The following is a 19,778-nucleotide window of genomic DNA, read 5'->3' as shown; positions in this document are numbered from 1 at the left end:
GTGAGGCCAGGGATCGAACCTGCAACCTTATGGATTCGTTTCCACTGCGCCACGACGGGAACTCCTGTCTGTAAAGTTTTCAATAAAAATTAAATGAATGTATGAACTGTATGCCCTTATTTATAAATTTATCAATGTATATAAGCTTAGCCATTCCATGTACTGTTGACTGGTTGGCTCACTGTGTCAAAACCCTGACCACTCAGTGACCACTCAGCTTTCTTTTAAATTCATTTATTTTTCCTCTTTCAGGTTCTTTCCCCACATAGATTATTACAGAATATTGGGTAGAGTTCCTTGCACTGCACAGCAGGTCCCTGTTGGCCAGTCATTCCATATACCTAAGTGTTCATATGCCAAGCCCAAACCCCTAGTCCACCCCTCCATCCCCTACCTGTCCCCTTAGATAACCATTCATTTCAAAAATCTGAGTCTGTTTCTATTTGCTAAGTCAGTTCATTTGTATCCTTATATTCCACATATAAGTGATACCATGTTTGCTTTTCACTGTCTGACTTCACTTAGTATAATAATCTCTAGGTCCATCCATGTTGCTGGTAAATGGCATTATTTCATTCATTTTATGGCTGAGTAATATTCCATTGTATATCCATATCTCATCTTCTTTATCCATTCATCTGTCCATGGACATTTAGGTTGCTTCCAAGTCTTGCCTATTGTAAATTGTGCTGCAGTGAACATTGGGATGCATGTATCTTTTTGAGTCATGGTTTTCTCTGGATATATGCCCAGGAGTGGCATTGTTGGATCATGTGGTAGTTCTATTTTCAGATTTTTGAGGAACCTCCATAGTATTTTCCATAGTGGCTGAACCAGTTTACATTACCACCAACAATGTAAGAGGGTTCCCTTTTCTCCACACCCTCTTCAGCATTTATTGTTTGTACACTTTTTTTTTAATTCTCTTTTTTTTTTTTTTTTTTTTTAGGGCTACACCCTAAGCATATAGAAGTTCCCAGGTCAGAGGTTGAATCAGAGCTACAGCTGCCAGCTTACCCTATAGCCACAGTGATGCCAGATCTGAGCCATGTCTGCAGTCTACACCACAGCTCATGGCAACATTGGATCCTTAACCCACTGAGCAAGGCCAGGGATGGAACCTGCATCCTCATGGATACTAGTCAGGTTCGTTAACCGCTGAGCTATGATGGGAACTCCTTTTTGTACACTTCTTGATGATGGCCATTCTGGCTGGTGTAAGGTGGTATCTCTCAAGTTTTTTTTTTTTTTTTGCTTTTTTGCTTTTTAGGGCTGCACTTGCAGCAGATGGAAATTCCCAGGCTCTAGGGGTTGAAACCATCTGCAGCTGCCAGCTTGTGCCACAGCCATAGCAATGTAGGATCCTTGCCACATCTGCAACCTGCACCACAGCTCATGGCAATGCCAGATCCTTAACCCACTGAGAGAGGCCTGGGATCAAACCCACATCCTTATGGATACTAAGCGGGTTCATAGCTTGCTGATCCACAATGGTTACTTCCTCATTGTAGTTTTGATTTGCATTTCTCTAGTAATTAGTATTGTTCAGCATCTATTTATGTGTTGTTTTATTTGTTTGTTGGGTTTTGGGTTTGTTTGTTTTTTTTTTTTTTGTCTTTTTACGGTTGCACCCTCAGTATGTGGAGGTTCCCAGGCTAGGGGTCCAGTTGTAACTGTAGCCACCGGCCTACGCCACAGTGACCCTACACCACAGCTCACAGCAGCGTCAGATCCTTAACTCACTGAGTGAGGCCAGGGAGCAAACCTGCGTCCTCATGGATGTTAGTTGGGTTTTCTTACCACTGAGCCATGACGTGAACTCCTGTTTCTTTGTTTTCTGCTATCTGTATGTTTTTGGAGAAATGCATGTTTAGCTCTTCTGCCCATTTTTTGATTGGGTTGTTTGGTTTTTGGTATTGAGTGCAGGAGGTATTTGTATATTTTCAAGATTAATCCATTGTCAAGTTACTTCATCTGCAGATATTTTCTCTCATTCTGTGGGTTGGCTTTTCATTTTGTTTATGGTTTCCTTTGCTGTGCAAGCTTTAATTGGAAGAGTTGAAAGAAGCTCCTCTGGCCACTCAAAAGCTCAGCTAGGTTTGAGGACCACTGGTTTAGATAATTCCTGATAAGGTTTAGGTAGCTGTTAATATAAAGAATTTTTCTACCTCCTGACTTTGATTTAATAAAAATTCTCTGTTTTACTGCAGAAAACTGGGAGATTCTTTTTGTCAGCCTTGGTGAATGAAGAGATGAATCGGGTCCTTTTGGGGGTTGGTTATGCATTCAGTTCAGTACATTAATTGATACATAAGTAAGTACCAGAAATTGTAAGGTTCTGCAATTAACTTTTACTTAAAGGAACGAACGCATAGTCTACTGGTGAGAAAGATCTGCAACTAGATTATATAGTATGATGTGTGCAAATAGTGGAAATTGCATGTAGAATGGTTGAAGATGCTAGGGTTGGATTTGGGTGGAGTCTGGGGAGAGGAGGCTACCAGGGGTGTCTGGGAAGGCTTTAGGTTAGGGCAGGGCTAGGGAGAAGGTAGAAGTATAGAATGAGAATGAGGATCATACCACCCCCAGAAATAGCAACTAAAGGTCTAGTCGGAAGCTGCAGGAAATGCGCTGGAAAGCCAAGGAGAGAAAAGAACAAATTTGTTGAGTATGCTTCAGACTTAGATGACTTCTTGGTGATGATTTTCTTAAGTCTCAACTCTAGACACAGCTATAAAATCCTCTATTTAAAATCTAATAAAGTGAGTTTTTATAATATGTGTCTCATTGATACCAGGCTGCCATTCAAATGAGGGCCAGTTTTAGGCTACAACTTCCTCATATTTTAGGTTAAAGTGGATTTTATCTTTGACATCAAATTGAGTATTAAATGTGGCAGTAAATATGAAAGAAATAAGATAGCACTATCTACAACGACACTGAGATAAAAGATAAATTTAAGATTTTTAGACATAAGACTTATTTATATCTACCATCCTAAATTGAACTTGCCTGTATATTAGTCCATCCCTCCTTGTCTCTTTCTCACAGGAGATCTATTCTGGCCTTGAAGCGTGGTCAGAATTATAGAATATTGAACCAGACTAGCAGACTAGCAGGTTGCTCTTGTGTAAATATTAGACAGTTGGCAGTGGGATAAACAACAGCTTCCTAGCAAATCCAGTTCACATTCATGCTTTTACTTCATATTAGGTCTTTCAGGGATCATACATGTTCTAAAGTCATTTCTACTTTCATTTCTAGACTTACAGTTAATATATCTTTTTTTTTGGTCTTTTTGTCTTTTTGCCTTTTCTAGGGCCGCTTCCCGTGGCATATGGAGGTTCCCAGGTGAGGGGTTGAATCTGAGCTGTAGCCACCGGCCTACGCCAGAGCCACATCTGCTTAGATCCAAGCTGCGTCTGCAACCTACACCACAGCTCATGGCAATGCCGGTTCCTTAACCCACTGAGCAAGGCCAGGGATCGAACCTGCAACCTCGTGGTTCCTAGTCGGATTTGTTAACCCCTGAGCCACAATGGGAACTCCTAGACTTATAGTTAATGTATCTTAATTGCAGCAGGGCTGAAGAGCTGTTAAATACTTGGTTTTAGTGAAATGTATAGCTTAGTATTTATATTTCTTTCTTTCTTTCTTTTTATTTTTATTTTTTGCTTTACCCACAGCATGTGGAAGTTCCCAGTCCAGGGATCAAACCCGAGCCACAGTTGCAGTGGGAGGAGTCACAGCTGTGGCAATGCCAGATCCTTAACCCATTGTGCCACAAGAGAATTTCCTACATTTCTTTTAGTGCAGCTGCAAATGTGTCTTCAGGTGGAACATCAAGCAAAACAAAGATTTTGTAATCCTTCAGTATCTTTTCTGGGGCTCAGGCTGATTTTTAATGTCATCACCCCATCCCTTTCATGACCCTGATTTTCAATCTCCAGGAGCGACCACATTGTAAAGTACTAAAGGCAGAGCATGTGTTTACAGATGTATTGAGGCCTTAAAGTTAGGGCGTGGGATGTTTAACTTCCCTGCCGTTTTGGGTGTTGCTGAGTGAAGGTTGAGGGGGCAGAGTCCAACCTTGTTCCTAAACCCCTTCCCCTGATGAATCATTTTAGAACGTTTCTGAAGTATGTGTTCTGTTCTTAACTTTGGCAGTCTCAGTTTTCCGCCAGAAGTTGTCTTTTCCTCCTTGGGATCCTAAATATGAAAGAAAACACAATCAAAACTACTTATTAAGTAAATTCCCTGGGGGAAACTCTGTGGAAGTATAGCTACTTGATCCATAATCTGGCTTAGTGTGGGCATATTGAAATAACATTTGCACTAGTTATAATTGGTATGGAAGAGAAGGATCTGAAGATTCTTCTTCGTTCATTTAGTGACCATAAAATGTCAGAAATGACCTGAAATAAATAATGCTTTCCTGTTAACTTTTTATGATTGACCATCATGTCGTCAGCCCATTTAAATGGAAGATGATTTGTTCTAGGGATTTAGCTTCCTTAGGATCCTTCTTGGTGAATTTTAAAAGGATGCTTCCATTATAAGCCTGGTAAGACTTTTGAGATACACTGGAAATCTGTATGAATCACTCCAGTAACTTTGTTAGGTGTGATATAGTTACTAACTTTGTTAGGTGTGATATAGTTATTCTCTGACTCTTAGTGTTTATAAATCAGATGGTACTTAGCTTGTTTTCTATAGAGAGGTCTGGAAGGAAACTATTTCTTTGAGGTTTGGGAAGAAATATCAATGGGGGGACCATTTTGTATTTTCATATAAATTTAAGTCATTTAGAGGCCTCGTAAACACAGATTATTATTTCCAAGCTTTATTAAAAGTGGTGAAAAAGGAACTTACTGAAACTAATGCTTAATAAATAAATACCATGGCATGTCTCTCTCTCTCTTTTTTTGGCTGTGCCTGCACGTGGACATTCCCAGGCCAAGGATCAAACGCATGCCACAGCAGTGACAGCAAGGATCCTTAACCTTCTGAGCCACTGTCTGAGTCCTGCATATCTCTTTTTTACTGATATATTTTCATTTACTAGTAGATGGTCCATAAAAACAATGTTTTGCCTTCCTGATTATTTAATATTCAGAAATTAAAATATTCTTTTAGGCATTCCCATCATGGTGCAGTGGTTAACGAATCTGACTAGGAACCATGAGGTTTCGGGTTTGATCCCTGGCTTTGCTCAGTGGGTTAAGAATCCGGTGCTGCTGTGAGCTGTGGTGTAGGTTGCAGATGTTGCTATGGATCTGGCGTAGGCTGGCGGCTACAGCTCTGATTAGACCCCTAGCCTGGGAACCTCCATATGCTGTGGGAGTGGCCCTAGAAAAGCCCCCACCCCCCCAAAAAAAATCCTTTAAACAAGAAGATATGTGGAACTGAAAATTGGCTTATACAAGGCTCTAACCATAGGAGTTACAATTAAAACAAAAGTTTTTATCCCTTGGTACTTATTACCTTAGTACAGCTATTAAAAGTCTATGTACGTTTTCAAATAATTGCTTTGGTATCTTTAGGATTTTATTTATTTATTTATCATTATCATTATTATTATTTTTGCTTCATCTCCAGCATGTACAAATTTCCAGGCCAGAGCTTGAACCCATGTCACAGCAGTGACTGAGCCACTGCAGTGACAACACTGGTCCTTAAACTGTTAAACCACAAGAGAACTCCAAAGGGGCTACTTTTTTTTTTTTTTTTTTCTTCATTGTTGTACCAGCAGCATATAGAAGTTCCTAGGCCAGGGATTGAATCCAAGCCACAGCAGTGGTTTCTTTAACCTCCTGCACCAGGCCAGGATTGAACCTGTACTTTTGCAACGACTTGAGTTGCTGCAGTTAGATTCCTTAACCCACTGCACTGTGGTGGGGACTCCCGAAGGGGCTACTTTTAAAATCTGTGTGGACAGAGTTCTTTGGAGGAGTCGATGAGATGAGGAATCCTGTAGAAGATCTGTTGTAGCCAGTTTTCCAAAGGTTTGGACTGAGGACCTTTTTATAGCAGGTCCAAGGGAACATCCTCTTTTTAACTAATGTTTGTGACCAGCTTTTCTCCATCTACTTTAACCAAAACAACATGTACTACAACTGATTGACAGCAGAATATAGGAAAATCCAGCTTCTTTCTTTCAAGCCAGAGATGAAGTGAGATTTGCAGAATAAAACTTTTCACAAGTTCTGTGCTTATTATTAAATGAGTTTTCTTTTTCCTTTGCTTTCCTTTGCTTTCCTTTCCTTTCCTGTTTATTTTGCTTTTTAGGGCCAAACCCGTGGCATATGGAAGTTCCCAGACTAAGGGTCAAATCAGAGCTGCAACTGCTGGCCTACACCACAGCTCATGGCAATGCTGGATCCTTAACCCACTGAGAGGCCAGGGATCAAACCCGAAACCTCATGGTTCCTAGTCGGATTTGTTTCCACTGCACCACAACGGGAACTCCCAAATGATTTTTTTTTTTTTTTTAAGATCACACCAGCCACATGGGGAAGTTCTGGGTCCAGGGATTGAGTCCAAGCCATAGCTTTGACCTGTGTGTAGATCCTTTAACCCACTGCACCGAGCCAGGGATTGAAAATGCTCCTCTTCACTGACCCAAGCCATTTCCCTCAGGTCCTTAACCCACTGTGCCACAATGGGAACTCCAAAAACTGTTTTAGATTTACAGAAAAATTGAGAAGATAGTCGCATTCCTATATACCTCCTCACCTAGTTTCCCACTGTATTAACATCCTACATTATTAGTACGACACATTTGTTATAATTAATGAGTCAGTATTGTTAACACAGGTCCATGAACTGATATACAGATGAGCTTAGGTTTTACCTAATGTCTCTCTTCTTTCTAAGATCTCTCATAGGATACCTCATTGCATTTAGTTGTCATGTCTCTTCAGGCTTGTCTTAGCTGTGACAGTTGCTCAGATTTCTTGTTTTTGATGACCTTGACAGTTTTGAGGAGGACTGACTGAGTATATATGGGCAGTGTTTTGTTTTTAACGTCTTTACTGTTGGCTGTGGAAAGATTTAAACACTAAAGCTGTGGGAGTGTTTGTGTCACCTTAACTGAGGTAAACCCTGTGCTACAATATGAACCTCGATCGATACAGTTGCCCACAACTAAATAAGGAGCACAATGTGGTTTTACTAAAATAGTGTTTTCTTTGTTTCCAAATTGTTGTCACTAAGTTTTCTTCGTTGGCAACAGTTTTAGCTCTGAGAGTGTTTTGTTTCCTTCTGCTTTTTAGGGCTGTGGCCAAGGCACATGGAGGTTTCCAGGCTAGGGGTCCAATCAGAGTTGTAGCCGATGGCTTACGCCACAGCCACAGCAACTTGGGATCCGAGCCGCATCTCTGAACTACACCATAGCTCATGGCAATGCTGGCCAGATCCTTAATCCACTGAGCAAAGCCAGGGATTGAACCTGCAAACTCGTGGTTTGCTTCACCATGACAGAAACTCCAGAGATTTTTTGATATTCATGTTTTTTAATCTTGAGCATTATAGAGACATTAAAAATTAATTTCCCTAATTCAAATTTTTACTTATTCAGGAGTTCCTGTCATGGCGCAGTGGTTAACGAATACGACTAGGAACCATGAGGTTGCGGGTTCGGTCCCTGCCCTTGCTCAGTGGGTTAACGATCCGGCGTTGCCGTGAGCTGTGGTGTAGGTTGCAGACGCGGCTCGGATCCCGCATTGCTGTGCCTCTGGCGTAGGCCGGTGGCTACAGCATTGCTGTGGCTCTGGCGTAGGCCGGTGGCTACAGCTCCGATTCGACCCCTAGCCTGGGAACCTCCATATGCCGCGGGAGTGGCCCAAGAAGTAGCAACAACAACAACAACAACAAAAAATTTTTTACTTATTCAGTAATGTTTATTGAACATCCATAGCACTCTTCCCTGAAGGTAGTTTTCACTTTAAATTCTTCCTTAATAACCATTTGTACACTTATTTATAGAGCCAGAACATGCTATCGTGCTGAAAAGACAGTCTCAGACTCCTGTGATCACTGTGATCATGTTGATATTTTTTTCTGTAACTGCGGTATGTAGTTGACCCTTCAATACACAAAATAGAACCATTGAATGAAGCCGAAACAAGCTTCCTAGAAGGTTAAGGATGGGTTGTTTTTGTTTGATTTTTGTTTGTTTTTTGTTTTTTTAAGGCCATACCCGAGGCATATGGAGGTTCCCAGGCTAGGGGTCCAGTCAGAGTTGGCCTACGCCAAAGCCACAGCAACTTGGGATCCAAGCCGCGTCTGCGACCTACACTGACAGCTCATGGCAATGCCAGATCCCTAACCCACTGAGCGAGGCCAGGGATCGAACCCGCAACCTCATGTTCCTAGTCAGATTTGTTAACCACTAAGCCACGACGGGAACACCTAATAATAAAATTTTAATGTATCAATACCATGAAATACTAGATGTTCACAATATAGTAATAGAAGGCAATACAATATTTTAGTCTGAGATTATGAAGATAAGTATTTTAGAAAAAATACTGGGAAGATGTATACCAAAATATAGAAAGTTTTTTTTTTTTCTGAAATTCTGGCTGATTTTTTTCTTTATATGTTTTTTCCTGGAATTTCAGTGATAAGCATTACTTTGGCATTAGGAAAAAGAGTTCCTTTTTTTTGGCCATGCTCGCAGCATGTGGAAGTTCTCCAGGCCAGGGATCTAACCTTTGCCACAGCAGCAACCCAGACTGCCACAGGGACAATGCCAGATTTGTAACCTGCTGTGCCACAGGAGAACTCCTGGAAAAGAGTACTTTATTTATTTTTTTTTATTTTTTATTTTTTTGTCTTTCTGCCTTTTCTAGGGCCGGTCCTGCAGCATATGGAGGTTCCCAGGCTGGGGGTCTGATCGGAGCTATAGACACTAGCCTATGACAGAGCTACAGCACCGTGGGATCCAAGCCGCATCTGCGACCTATACCACATCTCATGGCAACGCTGGATCCTTAACCCACTGAGTGAGGCCAAGGATCGAACCTGCAACCTCATGGTTCCTAGTTGGATTCATTAACCACTGAGCCACGACGGGAACTCTGGAAAAGAGTACTTGAAACCTACTCTATTGCTTAGCCTTTGTCCCCACAAGAGAATATGCTGTCAGGAAGTTTTATATAGTGTGTAGGAAATGGCATAGTTAATGTAAAATACTGGGAGTTCTCCTGTGGTGCAGTGGTTGAGTACCTGGTTTAAGGATCTGGCATTGCCACGGAGTGTCAGGATTGCTGCTATGGTGCTGGTTTGATCCTTGGCCCTGGAAACATCTACATGCCATGGGCGCAGCCCCGCCCAAAAAAGCGAGGTGCATATGTCTCAGTGCTGCAAAAATAGTAGAGCAAAAAAAAAAAAAAAAAAAAGAGTAATGGGCTTTGGATAGTATATATTAATTTATGAATTCCATTTTATACAAATGTATAACGAAGATTAGAGAATCGAAACCATTGTGTTAAATATAACCAATCAAAAAATAAAAAGAAGGTTGCATTAGGTTTCCTGGATAAAAGTTTGCAACATGAACATTTCCTGATTGTTTATATTTTTTGACCATTTACTTTATAAGTGCTAGGGACCTGTCTGAAGGCTTTGCCTGTATTGTTTTATTTAAGCCTCACGGTTTCCCCTTTTTACATGTACCTAAGGAGATTAACCTAGTTCAGAGCCACACAGTAGAGTCAGGATTTGAACCCAGCCCAGGGTTAGGCTCTTTAACATCTGTTTACTGTACAGAAGAAGGTAAATGGTGTCACTGTGCTTTAAAACTGAGCATTGAAGAAGTGACATGATAGGGAACCTTTGGTTTTAAAAATTCATGAAAATTTATTGTTCTGACTTATTTTTTTTTTTTGAGTCAAATGTATAAAATAGTGTATATACAGAAGGATTTTAAAGTCAGGATAAAAAAAAAAAAAAAAAAAAGGAGTTCCCGTCGTGGCGCAGTGGTTAACGAATCCGACTAGGAACCCATGAGGTGGCGGGTTCGGTCCCTGCCCCTGCTCAGTGGGTTAACGATCCGGCGTTGCCGTGAGCTGTGGTGTAGGTTGCAGACGTGGCTCGGATCCCGCGTTGCTCTGGCTCTGGCGTAGGCCAGTGGCTACAGCTCCGATTCGAACCTCCATATGCCGCGGGAGCGGCCCAAAGAAATAGCAAAAAGACAAAAAAAAAAAAAAAAAGTCAGGATGCAGGTTACAATAAAAAGTTCTTTCCTATCTCAAATACACTTTTTTTTTTTAATGTTGCTTTCTCCTTTTCTAAAGGTTGTACTCCATTTATAGTTATTATAAAATATTTGCTTTATTTAGGGTAGCCCTTTAAGCTATGGGAAATTGCTATGATGAAAAGCACTAGATGCATGGGAGTTCCCCTCGTGTCTCAGTTGTTAATGAATCCGACTAGGAACCATGAGGTTGCGGGTTCGATCCTTGGCCTTGCTCAGTGGTTAAGGATCCAGCGTTGCTGTGAGCTGTGGTGTAGGTCACAGACATGGCTCGGATCCCATGTTGCAGTGGCTGTGGTGTAGGCTGGCGGCTACAGTTCTGATTCAACCCCTAGCCTGGGAACCTCCATGTGCCGCAAGAGCGGCCCAAGAAATTGCAAAAATTCAAAAAAAAAAAGAAAAAAAAAAAAAAAGAAAGAAAAGTATTTAATGCCAACTGGAGTTAGGTTAAAAAGGATGGGGTCCTTAAAGGTAAGGTTCAGAGGTCAGACACTCCCTGAAAGTTGAGGTTGCATTGCCTTGTTAGAGGAAAATTATATTTCAGTGGCCAGAACTTAATGTAATAATTGTTACTTTACAGTTAAAAAAAAAAAACACTTTACATTTGTAATTTCAGTTTTTGCCACAGTCCTAAAAGTAGTAGCTATTATTCATAGTTTTCAAATGGAAAAGTTGAGATTCTGCAAATGGTAGTGAAATGCATATTCTGGCCTACTGACTTTCAGTGAGGTGCTCTTTTTTTTTTTTTTTTTTTTCCTGTCCTATACTGATACCCTGCCAACATTCTGAGGATCAAGTGTCTTATCCATTATTATTTTGATTGGTTAAGCAAAAGGAGAAGAGACTGAAATTCAGAAAGTGGGTTGGGATAGTGAGATATAAAAACTTAAAGGCATAAATCTTTAAAAAAATGAATTCTGGGCATACTCTTAGGACCTCTTTTTTGGTTGCAGAACTCTCTGAGACCCTGGTGAAAGCTGTGAGCCTTCCCAGAAAAATCCACATACACACAGCATAGGCTGTAGTTGCAGCTCCAATTCAACCCCTAGCCCAGGAATGTCCTTCCATATGCTGCAGGTGTGGCCTTCAAAATAAAAAATAAAGTGTTTTTACTAGTTGCTCACTAAGAATGAGAGATCTTAAACAGACTGAACAAATGGGTGGCTAATTAAAGCTGCTTGATGCCTAGCCTACTCTGAGGTAAGTAAGAAGCTAGGGAGGAGTTCCCTGGTGGTTCAGCATGTTAAGGATCCAGCGTTGTCCCTGATGTCACTGCTGTGGCGGCTCAGGTTTGATCCCTGGCCCAGGAATTTCTGTATGTTGCAGGTGCTGCCAAAAAAATAAAATAAAATAAAATAAAACAAGGGAGAAGCAGCAGCACCATCTAATGCATTTTCTTTATGTTGGGAAGACTTTGTGGGTTTTTTTTTTAAATTTTTATGTATTTAGTTAGTTACTGCTTTTCAGGGCTGCAACTGGAGCAAATTGAAGTTCCCAGGCTAGGGGTTGAATCAGAGCTGCAGCTGCTGGCCTATACCACAGCCACAGCAATCCCAGATTATTAACCAAGTGAGCAAACCTGCATCCTCATGGATACTAGTCTGGTTTGTAACCCACTGAACTACAATGGGAACTCCTGTGCTAGGAAGATTTGAATGAAGCCCTTTGTGTTACTAGGCTTTCTTGATAGACACCTATCATTGTCATTTTGAGTGGCATTGGATGCCTTGAGAGGTTCATCAGTAGTAATTCTGTTCTTACAGTTTATAAACGGGGATGTATTATGATTATGCTGTATCTCGTACTACGTCCTGCATTTGTGCAGGTGTTTTAAGGAGATCTTACTAACAATCATTTATTAATGAGAAAGTAGTCTTTTAAATTATTTCATATATGTGTTACGGAAATCTTTATTCAGGTTGATAAATCTTATACTCAACAGAAAGCTTTTCTAACCTGCCTGATAAATACTTAAGATAAATTAATTGTTTGGATCCTTAAAATTTACACTAAACGAGTTTCTGCTGTGGCGTAGTGGGTTAAGAATGCGACTGCAGCTGCTTGCGTCTCTGCAGAGGTGTGTGTTAAATCCCTGGCCCAGTGCAGTGGTTTAATAGGTCCAGTGTTGCCGAAGCTGTGGTATAAGCTTCAGGGGCTGGGATTCAGTCCCTGGCCCAGCATCTTTCATATGCTGCAGGTGCGGCCATGAAAAGAAAAAAGAAAATTTGCATTAAAGTTTTGTGTTGGGAGTTCCCATCATGGCTCAGTGGTTAACAAATCTGGCTAGGCGTGGCATTGTGGCTGGTGATAGCAAAAATGACCCACCCATGGAACCAGCTGGCTTTACAGCTCAGGTGATTATCCTGAACTATCCTGGCCAGATCAGTGTTGGTTACGCACCTGTGTGGGATTGCCACACAGCTCACATTGCCTGCAAGTTTGCTGAACTGAAGGAGAAGATTGATTTTCGTTCTGGGAAAAAGCTGGAAGACGGCCCCAAGTTCTTGAAATCTGGTGATGCTGCCATTGTCGATATGGTTCCTGGCAAGCCCATGTGTGTTGAGAGCTTCTCTGAGTATCCTCCTCTGGGCCGTTTTGCTGTTCGTGACATGAGACAGACAGTTGCTATGGGTGTCATCAAAGCTGTGGACAAGAAGGCAGCTGGAGCTGGCAAGGTCACCAAGTCTGCTCAGAAAGCTCAGAAGGCTAAATGACTATTATCCCCAATACCTGCCACCCCAGTCTTAATCAGTGGTGGAAGAACGGTCTCAGAACTGTTTGTCTCAATTGGCCATTTAAGTTTAATAGTAGAAGACTGGTTAATGATAACAATGCATTGTAAAACCTTCAGAAGGAAAGGAGAATGTTTTGTGGACCATTTGTTTTGTGTGTGGCAGTTTTTAAGTTATTAGTTTTTAAAATCAGTACTTTTTAATGGAAACAACTTGACCAAAAATCTGTCGCAGAATTTTGAGACCCATTAAAAAAAGTTTAATGAGAAAAATGGAGTTCCCGTCGTGGCACAGTGGTTAACGAATCCGACTAGGAACCATGAGGTTGTGGGTTCGGTCCCTGCCGTGAGCTGTGGTGTAGGTCGCAGACTCGGCTCGGATCTGTCGTTGCTGTGGCTCTGGTGTAGGCCAGCAGCTACAGCTCCGATTGGACCCCTAGCCTGGGAACCTCCATGTGCCATGGGTGCAACCATAGAAAAGACAATAAATAAATAAATAAATAAAGTTTTGTGTTGCAGTTCCCGTTTTGGCACAACAGAAACAAATCTGACTAGGAACTATGACGTTTCGGGTTCGATCCCTGGCCTTGCTCACTGAGTTAAGCATCTGGCATTGCTGTGAGCTTTGGTGTAGGTCGCAGACGAGGCTGTGACTGTGGTGTAGACTGGCTTTTTTGCTCAGAGGGTTAAGGATCCGCTGTTGCTGTGAGCTGTGGTGTAGGTTGCAGATACAGCTTGGATCTGGCATTACTGTGGCAATGGTGCAGGTCGGCAGCTACACCTCTGATCTGACCCCTAGCCTGGGAACCTCCATGTGCTGTGGGTGTGGCCCTAAAAAGACAACATTTTTTTATGAACCATTTTATTGGTAGAGGCTGAAAGTTTTGGTTAGGTTACATGATACCCCTTTTAGATAATTGTCGAAAATTGTGTTTCTAAATGGAGATTTTCATTTTTTATTTGACTACTTAATTTGAGGATTATATTTCTTTTTGAAAGTTTTCACTTCTTAGAGGCTTTACTATGGTTTCTTCCTTGATGACTATTAACCATATATAAAAATCATGGCCCAGTGAGGCCAGACTTTGCCAAGGATATCTCTTTTCTCATATGGCAGTGAGCATTGCAAATAATATGTAATTCTTTTATTGGAGAGGAATTTTGCAGCTGACAATGAATGTCTCAAAACTGAATGACATTTATCCCATTTTCTGTCATTCTTTGTTAACCAGAAAAGATGACAAAGTTTGTAGTGATCTGTATTTAATGAAGGGAAGATCCACTGAAACCTTTTTAGCTTAAACGTATTTTATTACCCACTTGTCACTGTGTGAACTTCCTTAGTGACATATATACTGTTTTTTTTTGTCTTTTTTTTGGTCTTTTTTTAGGGTCTCACCTGCAACATACTGAGGTTCCCAGGCTAGGGGTCGAATCAAAGCTATAGCTGCCAGCCTACACCACAGCCACAGCAGTGCCAGATCTGGACTGTGTCCGTGACTGACACCACAGCTCACGGCAATGCCAGATACTTAACTTACTCACTGAGTGAGACAGGGATTGAATCTGCGTCCTCATGAATACTAGTCAGATTTGTTTCCTCTGAGCCATGATGGGAACTCCCCTGGGTTTTTTTATGTTTAATTTTTAGGATCATTTTATTTGAAAAGGCTTCAGGCTAAAACAGGTATAAATTATGTACTATCTGTCCATACATATGTACAAAGACATGGTTCACCTTACAGAACTTTATAGACTAAAGATTAAATTAATTTCTATAATCGTTGTGTTTTGGGATTAGAAGGCATGTTTGATTCACTGGAGGATATCACTATGCATTTCCCCTAAATCTCAATCTATAAAAGTTTCAGGTCATTTGGACGGTATGTTACTCATTTACTTGTATAATCTGACATACTATTTTTGATGTATTTTTAGTCTAATCTTCAACTCAGATCAACTCACTTTAGAAAGCCTATCACTTTTATCAAGTATTAGGAAGCAAAGCTCTGAGCAATAAAAGCCTTCCTATTAGCCTGTCATAGAATATTAAGAAGCAGTATGATTTCCTTCTGCTACATTGCATTCTGTATAATTAAACACATTACTTAATCTGTAGTTATCAAGGTAAACAAAAATCACCTTAATCTTTTTGACTCAGAATGGAGTTGGCAGTATTTTTAAAGTTTATTAACAACAGAATTGGCAGCATCTCTGCAGTGCCAGGATGTAGGTTCTATCCCCAGCCCAGCATAGTGGGTTAAAGGATACATGGTTGCCGCAGTTGCACAGTAGGTTGCAACTGCAGCAACTGATCCCTGGTTCAGGAGCTCCATATGCTTTGGGGCGGCCAAAAAAAGAAAGTGTTTATTAGGAATATAGTGTATTTTCAACTGACATATAAACATTATCCATGGTCTTTGTCAAAGAGGCTGTATGACAGCATTGAACACTTGAAGGCTTTATCCAAAATTAAATTCTTTTTTCTTTTAGGGCTGCACCTGCAGCATATGAAAGTTCCCAGGCTAGGGGTGGAATTGGAGCTATAGCTGCCAGCCTACACCACAGCCACAGCAACGCCGGATCTGAGCCACGTCTGTGACCTACACCACAGATCACAGCAACGCCAGATCCTTAATCCACTGATTGGGGCCAGGAATCGAACTCAAGTCCTCATGGATGCTAATTGGGTTCAATACCACTGAGCCACTTTGGGAACTCCCGTAATTGACTTCTTAAACAATACTGCCATTTTTTCCTTTCTTTTTTTCTTCCTCTTCTTTTTGAAGTGTTAGTAAAATAGCTTTGTATCAGTTTGTAACCTGCTTTTGTCCGTTTTAAAAAAAAAAATGGTAAAATTTAATCTTCCTTTTAACATAGTACTTAATCAGGCATCGCTGGTGAGCATTTTCACAAAAACAAAACCTTGTTTTACTTATAGACTAAAAGCCGTCAGTAGTATAACTCCAATAGTTTAAATTTGAAATAAAAATAACCTTACCTCCTTTTTATTATTTTAAACTCTAAAATTTACATATGTTAACACAAATTTACATGTTCTGGTTTCTCACTCGTCCAGTGTTGGCTTTCTTTCTGTGTTTAGAACATCTAGATATTCTTTATTCTAGCAGCAGAGTGTTTTGTTATTTACAGAGGTACTAGCATTTGTATTAGCTTGTTCTCTTAACACAAAATAATTTATTATTTAATAGGTATTACTTGCTGTATTTAATATATTTCAGATTGTATTTAAAATGGATAAGGGAAGTTCCCATCGTGGCGCAGTGGTTAATGAATCCAACTTAGGAACCATGAGGTTGCGGGTTCAATCCCTGGCCTTGCTCAGCGGGTTAAGGATCTGGTGTTGCCGTGAGCTGTGGTATAGGACACAGACTTGGTTCTGATCCTGCGTTGCCGTGGCTCTGGTATAGGCAGGTGGCTATAGCTTTGATTATACCCCTAGCCTGGGAACCTCCATATGCCTCGGGAGTGGCCCTAGAAAAGGCAAAAAGATAAATAAATAAATCAATGAATGAATGAATGAATGAATGGATAAGGAAGGAGCTCCTGTCGTGGCTCAGCAGATTAAGAAACCGACTAGTATCTATGAGGATGTCTGGTTCGAGCCCTGGCCTCGCTCAGTGGGTCAAGAATCTGGCATTGCTGAGAGCTGTGGTGTAGGTAGAAGACTTAGCTTGGATCCCACACTGCTGTGGCTGCGGCCTAGGCCAGCAGCTAGAGCTCCGATTTGACCCCTAGGATGGGAACCTCCATACGCGGTGGGTGTGGCCCTAAAATACCAAAAAAAAAAAAAAAAAAAGGTTCTGGCATTGTTGTGAGCTCTGGTGTAGGTGTAGGCCAGCAGCTGCAGCTCCAATTCAACCCCTAGCCCAGAAACTTCCATATGCCACAGGTGTGGCCCTAAAAAGAAGAAAAGTAAATACAATAAAATCAATAAGAAAGCAAAATAAAAGTCATCTATAATTCTGCTGAAGAGAACCATGGTTAACCTTTTTGCTGTCTCATTCCAGCTTTTTTTTTTTTTTTTTTTTTTTTTTTGCTTTTTAGGACCGTACCTGCAGCATGTGGAAGTTGCCAGGCTAGGGGTCAAATAGGAGATACAGCTGCCAGCCTACACCACAGCTCACGGCAACGCTGGATCCTTAACCCACTGAGCGAGGCCAGGATTCAAACTGGCAACCTCATGGTTCCTAGTCGGATTTGTTTCCACTGTACCACGATGAGAACTCCTCTTTCCATTTTGAAATTGTTCTATGTGGTACCTTATTTTTCTTTCTCCCATATAACATAATAAGGACAATTTTCAGTGTCAATAAATAGAGCTATATGACAGAATAATTTTTTTTGGGGGGGGACTTTTTCAGGGCCGCACCAGCAGCATTTGAAGGTTCCCAGACTAGGGATCTAATCAGAGCTGTAGCCACCAGCCTACACCACAGCCACAGCAACATGGGATCCGAGCCATGTCTGTGACCTACACCACAGCTCATGGCAACTCAGGATCCTTAACCCACTGAGCGAGGCCAGGAATCGAACCTGCAACCTCTTGGTTCCTAGTCGGATTCGTTAACCACTGAGCCACAATGGGAACTCCCAGAATAAATTTTTTCCTTTTTTAAAAACTGTTTTGGGAGTTCTCATCGTGGCTCAGTGGTTAACAAATCAGATTAGGAACTATGAGGTTGCTTGTCCAATCCCTATCCTCAGTGGGTTAAGGATCCGGCGTTGCTGTGAGCTGTGGTGTAGGTCGCAGATGCAGCTCAGATCTCGAGTTGCTGTGGCTCTGGCATAGGCCGGCAGCTACAGCTCCATTTGGACCCCTAGCCTGGGAACCTTCATATGCTTCAGTTGCGGCCCTAGAAAAGACAAAAACAAACAAAAAACTGTTTGAAAGTATTAAAATAATACATAATACAAAATATACTATTATAACAACTTAAGGGTGCAATTCAGTAACATTAGGTATATTCACAATATTGTACACTCATCACCATTTTCCATCTCCAGAACCTTTTCATTATTCCAAATGGAAACTCTATACCTAATAACACAACATAGTTGTTTTTTTGGGGGGGGGCGCTGTGCTCATGGCATGTGGGTTTTCAGGCCAGGGATCAAACCTGTGCTACAGCAGTAAACCAAGCTTCATGACAACACAGGGTCCTTAACCTCCTGAGCCATATAAGAACTCCCAAAGATGATTCTTAAAATTGGTTTTGGATGTCAGTTTGTTTCTCCCCCCCCCCCCCCCCACAGAAGAACTTACCCTTAATTTTATAATAAAAGTTCATGTTACTAGGTTGCATATATTAAAATACAGTTTATAAGTAATTTGACACTAATATAGTTATTTTGCAAAAAGAAAGGAATAGAGGAGCCAAAAATCTCTTTTACGTAAGTTGGTGTTTTTTCAGCAGAGGCTGAGGCTCAGGGACAGTGCTGGCTAGACTGGTGTGAGGATGCATGTGTGCAGGATGTGTCATTTATCTGAAGAAGGATAATCATACATACTCTGCCGTTCTGGTGGAAAAAAGATTAAGAAACTATACTTTGTGTTCCATTTTGTTTGAGTCATGAGAGATAACATGTGCTTTATTTGACCAGGGTTTTAATTGTGACATAATTTTTTAAATGTTGGAGTTACAAATTTTTCTGATAAAAGCCTTTGCTTCTCTACTAGGATTGGCAACCACCATTTGCATGTGATGTTGACAAACTGCATTTTACCCCACGTATCCAGAGACTGAATGAATTGGAGGTAATGTCTTAATTGATATTCTGGTTGCCTGTATTCTAGAGGGGGCTTCTTTGAAGAGACTGTCACAAATCTAGTGGTTTTAATGAACCTAAAATATGGCTACTAACTGATAATCGTGGTAAAATGGATGGCAGTAAGCCCTTGTACCAAACTCGGTTTCATTAAAAACATGGATTTCTGTCAATAAATGTCAGCTTATTAATTTATTAATGCATTTTTTTTTCTCTGTCTTTTTGCTATTTCTTGGGCCGCTCCTGCAGCATATGGAGGTTCCCGGCCTAGGGGTCTCATCGGAGGTGTAGCCACCGGCCTACACCAGAGCCACAGCAACGCGGGATCCGAGCTGCGTCTGCAGCCTACACCACAGCTCACGGCAATGCCGGATCGTTAACCCACTGAGCAAGGGTAGGGATCAAACCCACAACCTCATGGTTCCTAGTTGGATTCGTTAACCACTGTGCCACAACGGGAACTCCTAAATCCTTTTAAATCTAGGTGGCAGCCAATAGTATTTAGATTTTGAAAGGCATGTACTTTCAGAACCATTTAATGGAAAAGATTCTCTTATTCTGATATTCTTCCAACATACATGTCTTCAATTAGATTTAATAGCAATACTTTACTTTCCCACAGAGGAGTGAGGAGTACAGGGGATTCTCTAGTGAAGAGGCAGTGTTTGTTCTTTAGTTCCTGGGTGACTTAAATCCTTAAGAGCATCGTGAATAAGGATTGGGTATTGATAGCATTTATTTATATCTGTGTGTGTGTGTGTGTGTGTGTGTGTGTGTGTGTGTGTGTTTTAGGGCCACACATTCGGCATATAGAAGTTCCCGGGCTAGGGTTTGAATTGGAGCTGCAGCTGATGGCCTACATATACCATAGCCACAGGATCCATGCTGCATCTGCAACCTACACAGCTCACAGCAACGCTGGATCATTAACCCACTGAGGGAGACCAGGGATTGAACATCCCTGGATACTAGTCGGATTTGTTACCACTGAGCTGT

The 19,778-nt window shown here is 41.2% G+C and overlaps 1 protein-coding gene across 3 annotated transcripts in view; it reads left to right on the top strand.

Annotated features, from left to right (window-relative positions):
* Positions 1-19,778, top strand: part of KDM5B (lysine demethylase 5B) — a 90,980-nt gene that overhangs the window by 12,645 nt on the left and 58,557 nt on the right. For all 3 annotated transcript variants that reach the window (XR_014817548.1, XR_014817549.1, XM_021064567.2), the window contains exon 2: positions 18,694-18,771. Coding sequence is in view for 1 of the 3 variants with exons in the window: in XM_021064567.2 (XP_020920226.2) it covers positions 18,694-18,771 (78 nt within the window). In the remaining 2 variants the exon portion in view is untranslated. The remainder of the gene's footprint in view (positions 1-18,693; positions 18,772-19,778) is intronic.

Source organism: Sus scrofa, chromosome 10, assembly GCF_054392235.1.
Source record: "Sus scrofa isolate SSC_HxYL_T2T_F1_AM1 chromosome 10, Sscrofa_HxYL_maternal_Yorkshire_Landrace_v2.0, whole genome shotgun sequence".
NCBI lineage: Eukaryota > Metazoa > Chordata > Mammalia > Artiodactyla > Suidae > Sus > Sus scrofa.
Note: the sequence above shows the minus strand (reverse complement) of the source record. Positions and strands in the feature narration are given on the sequence as shown.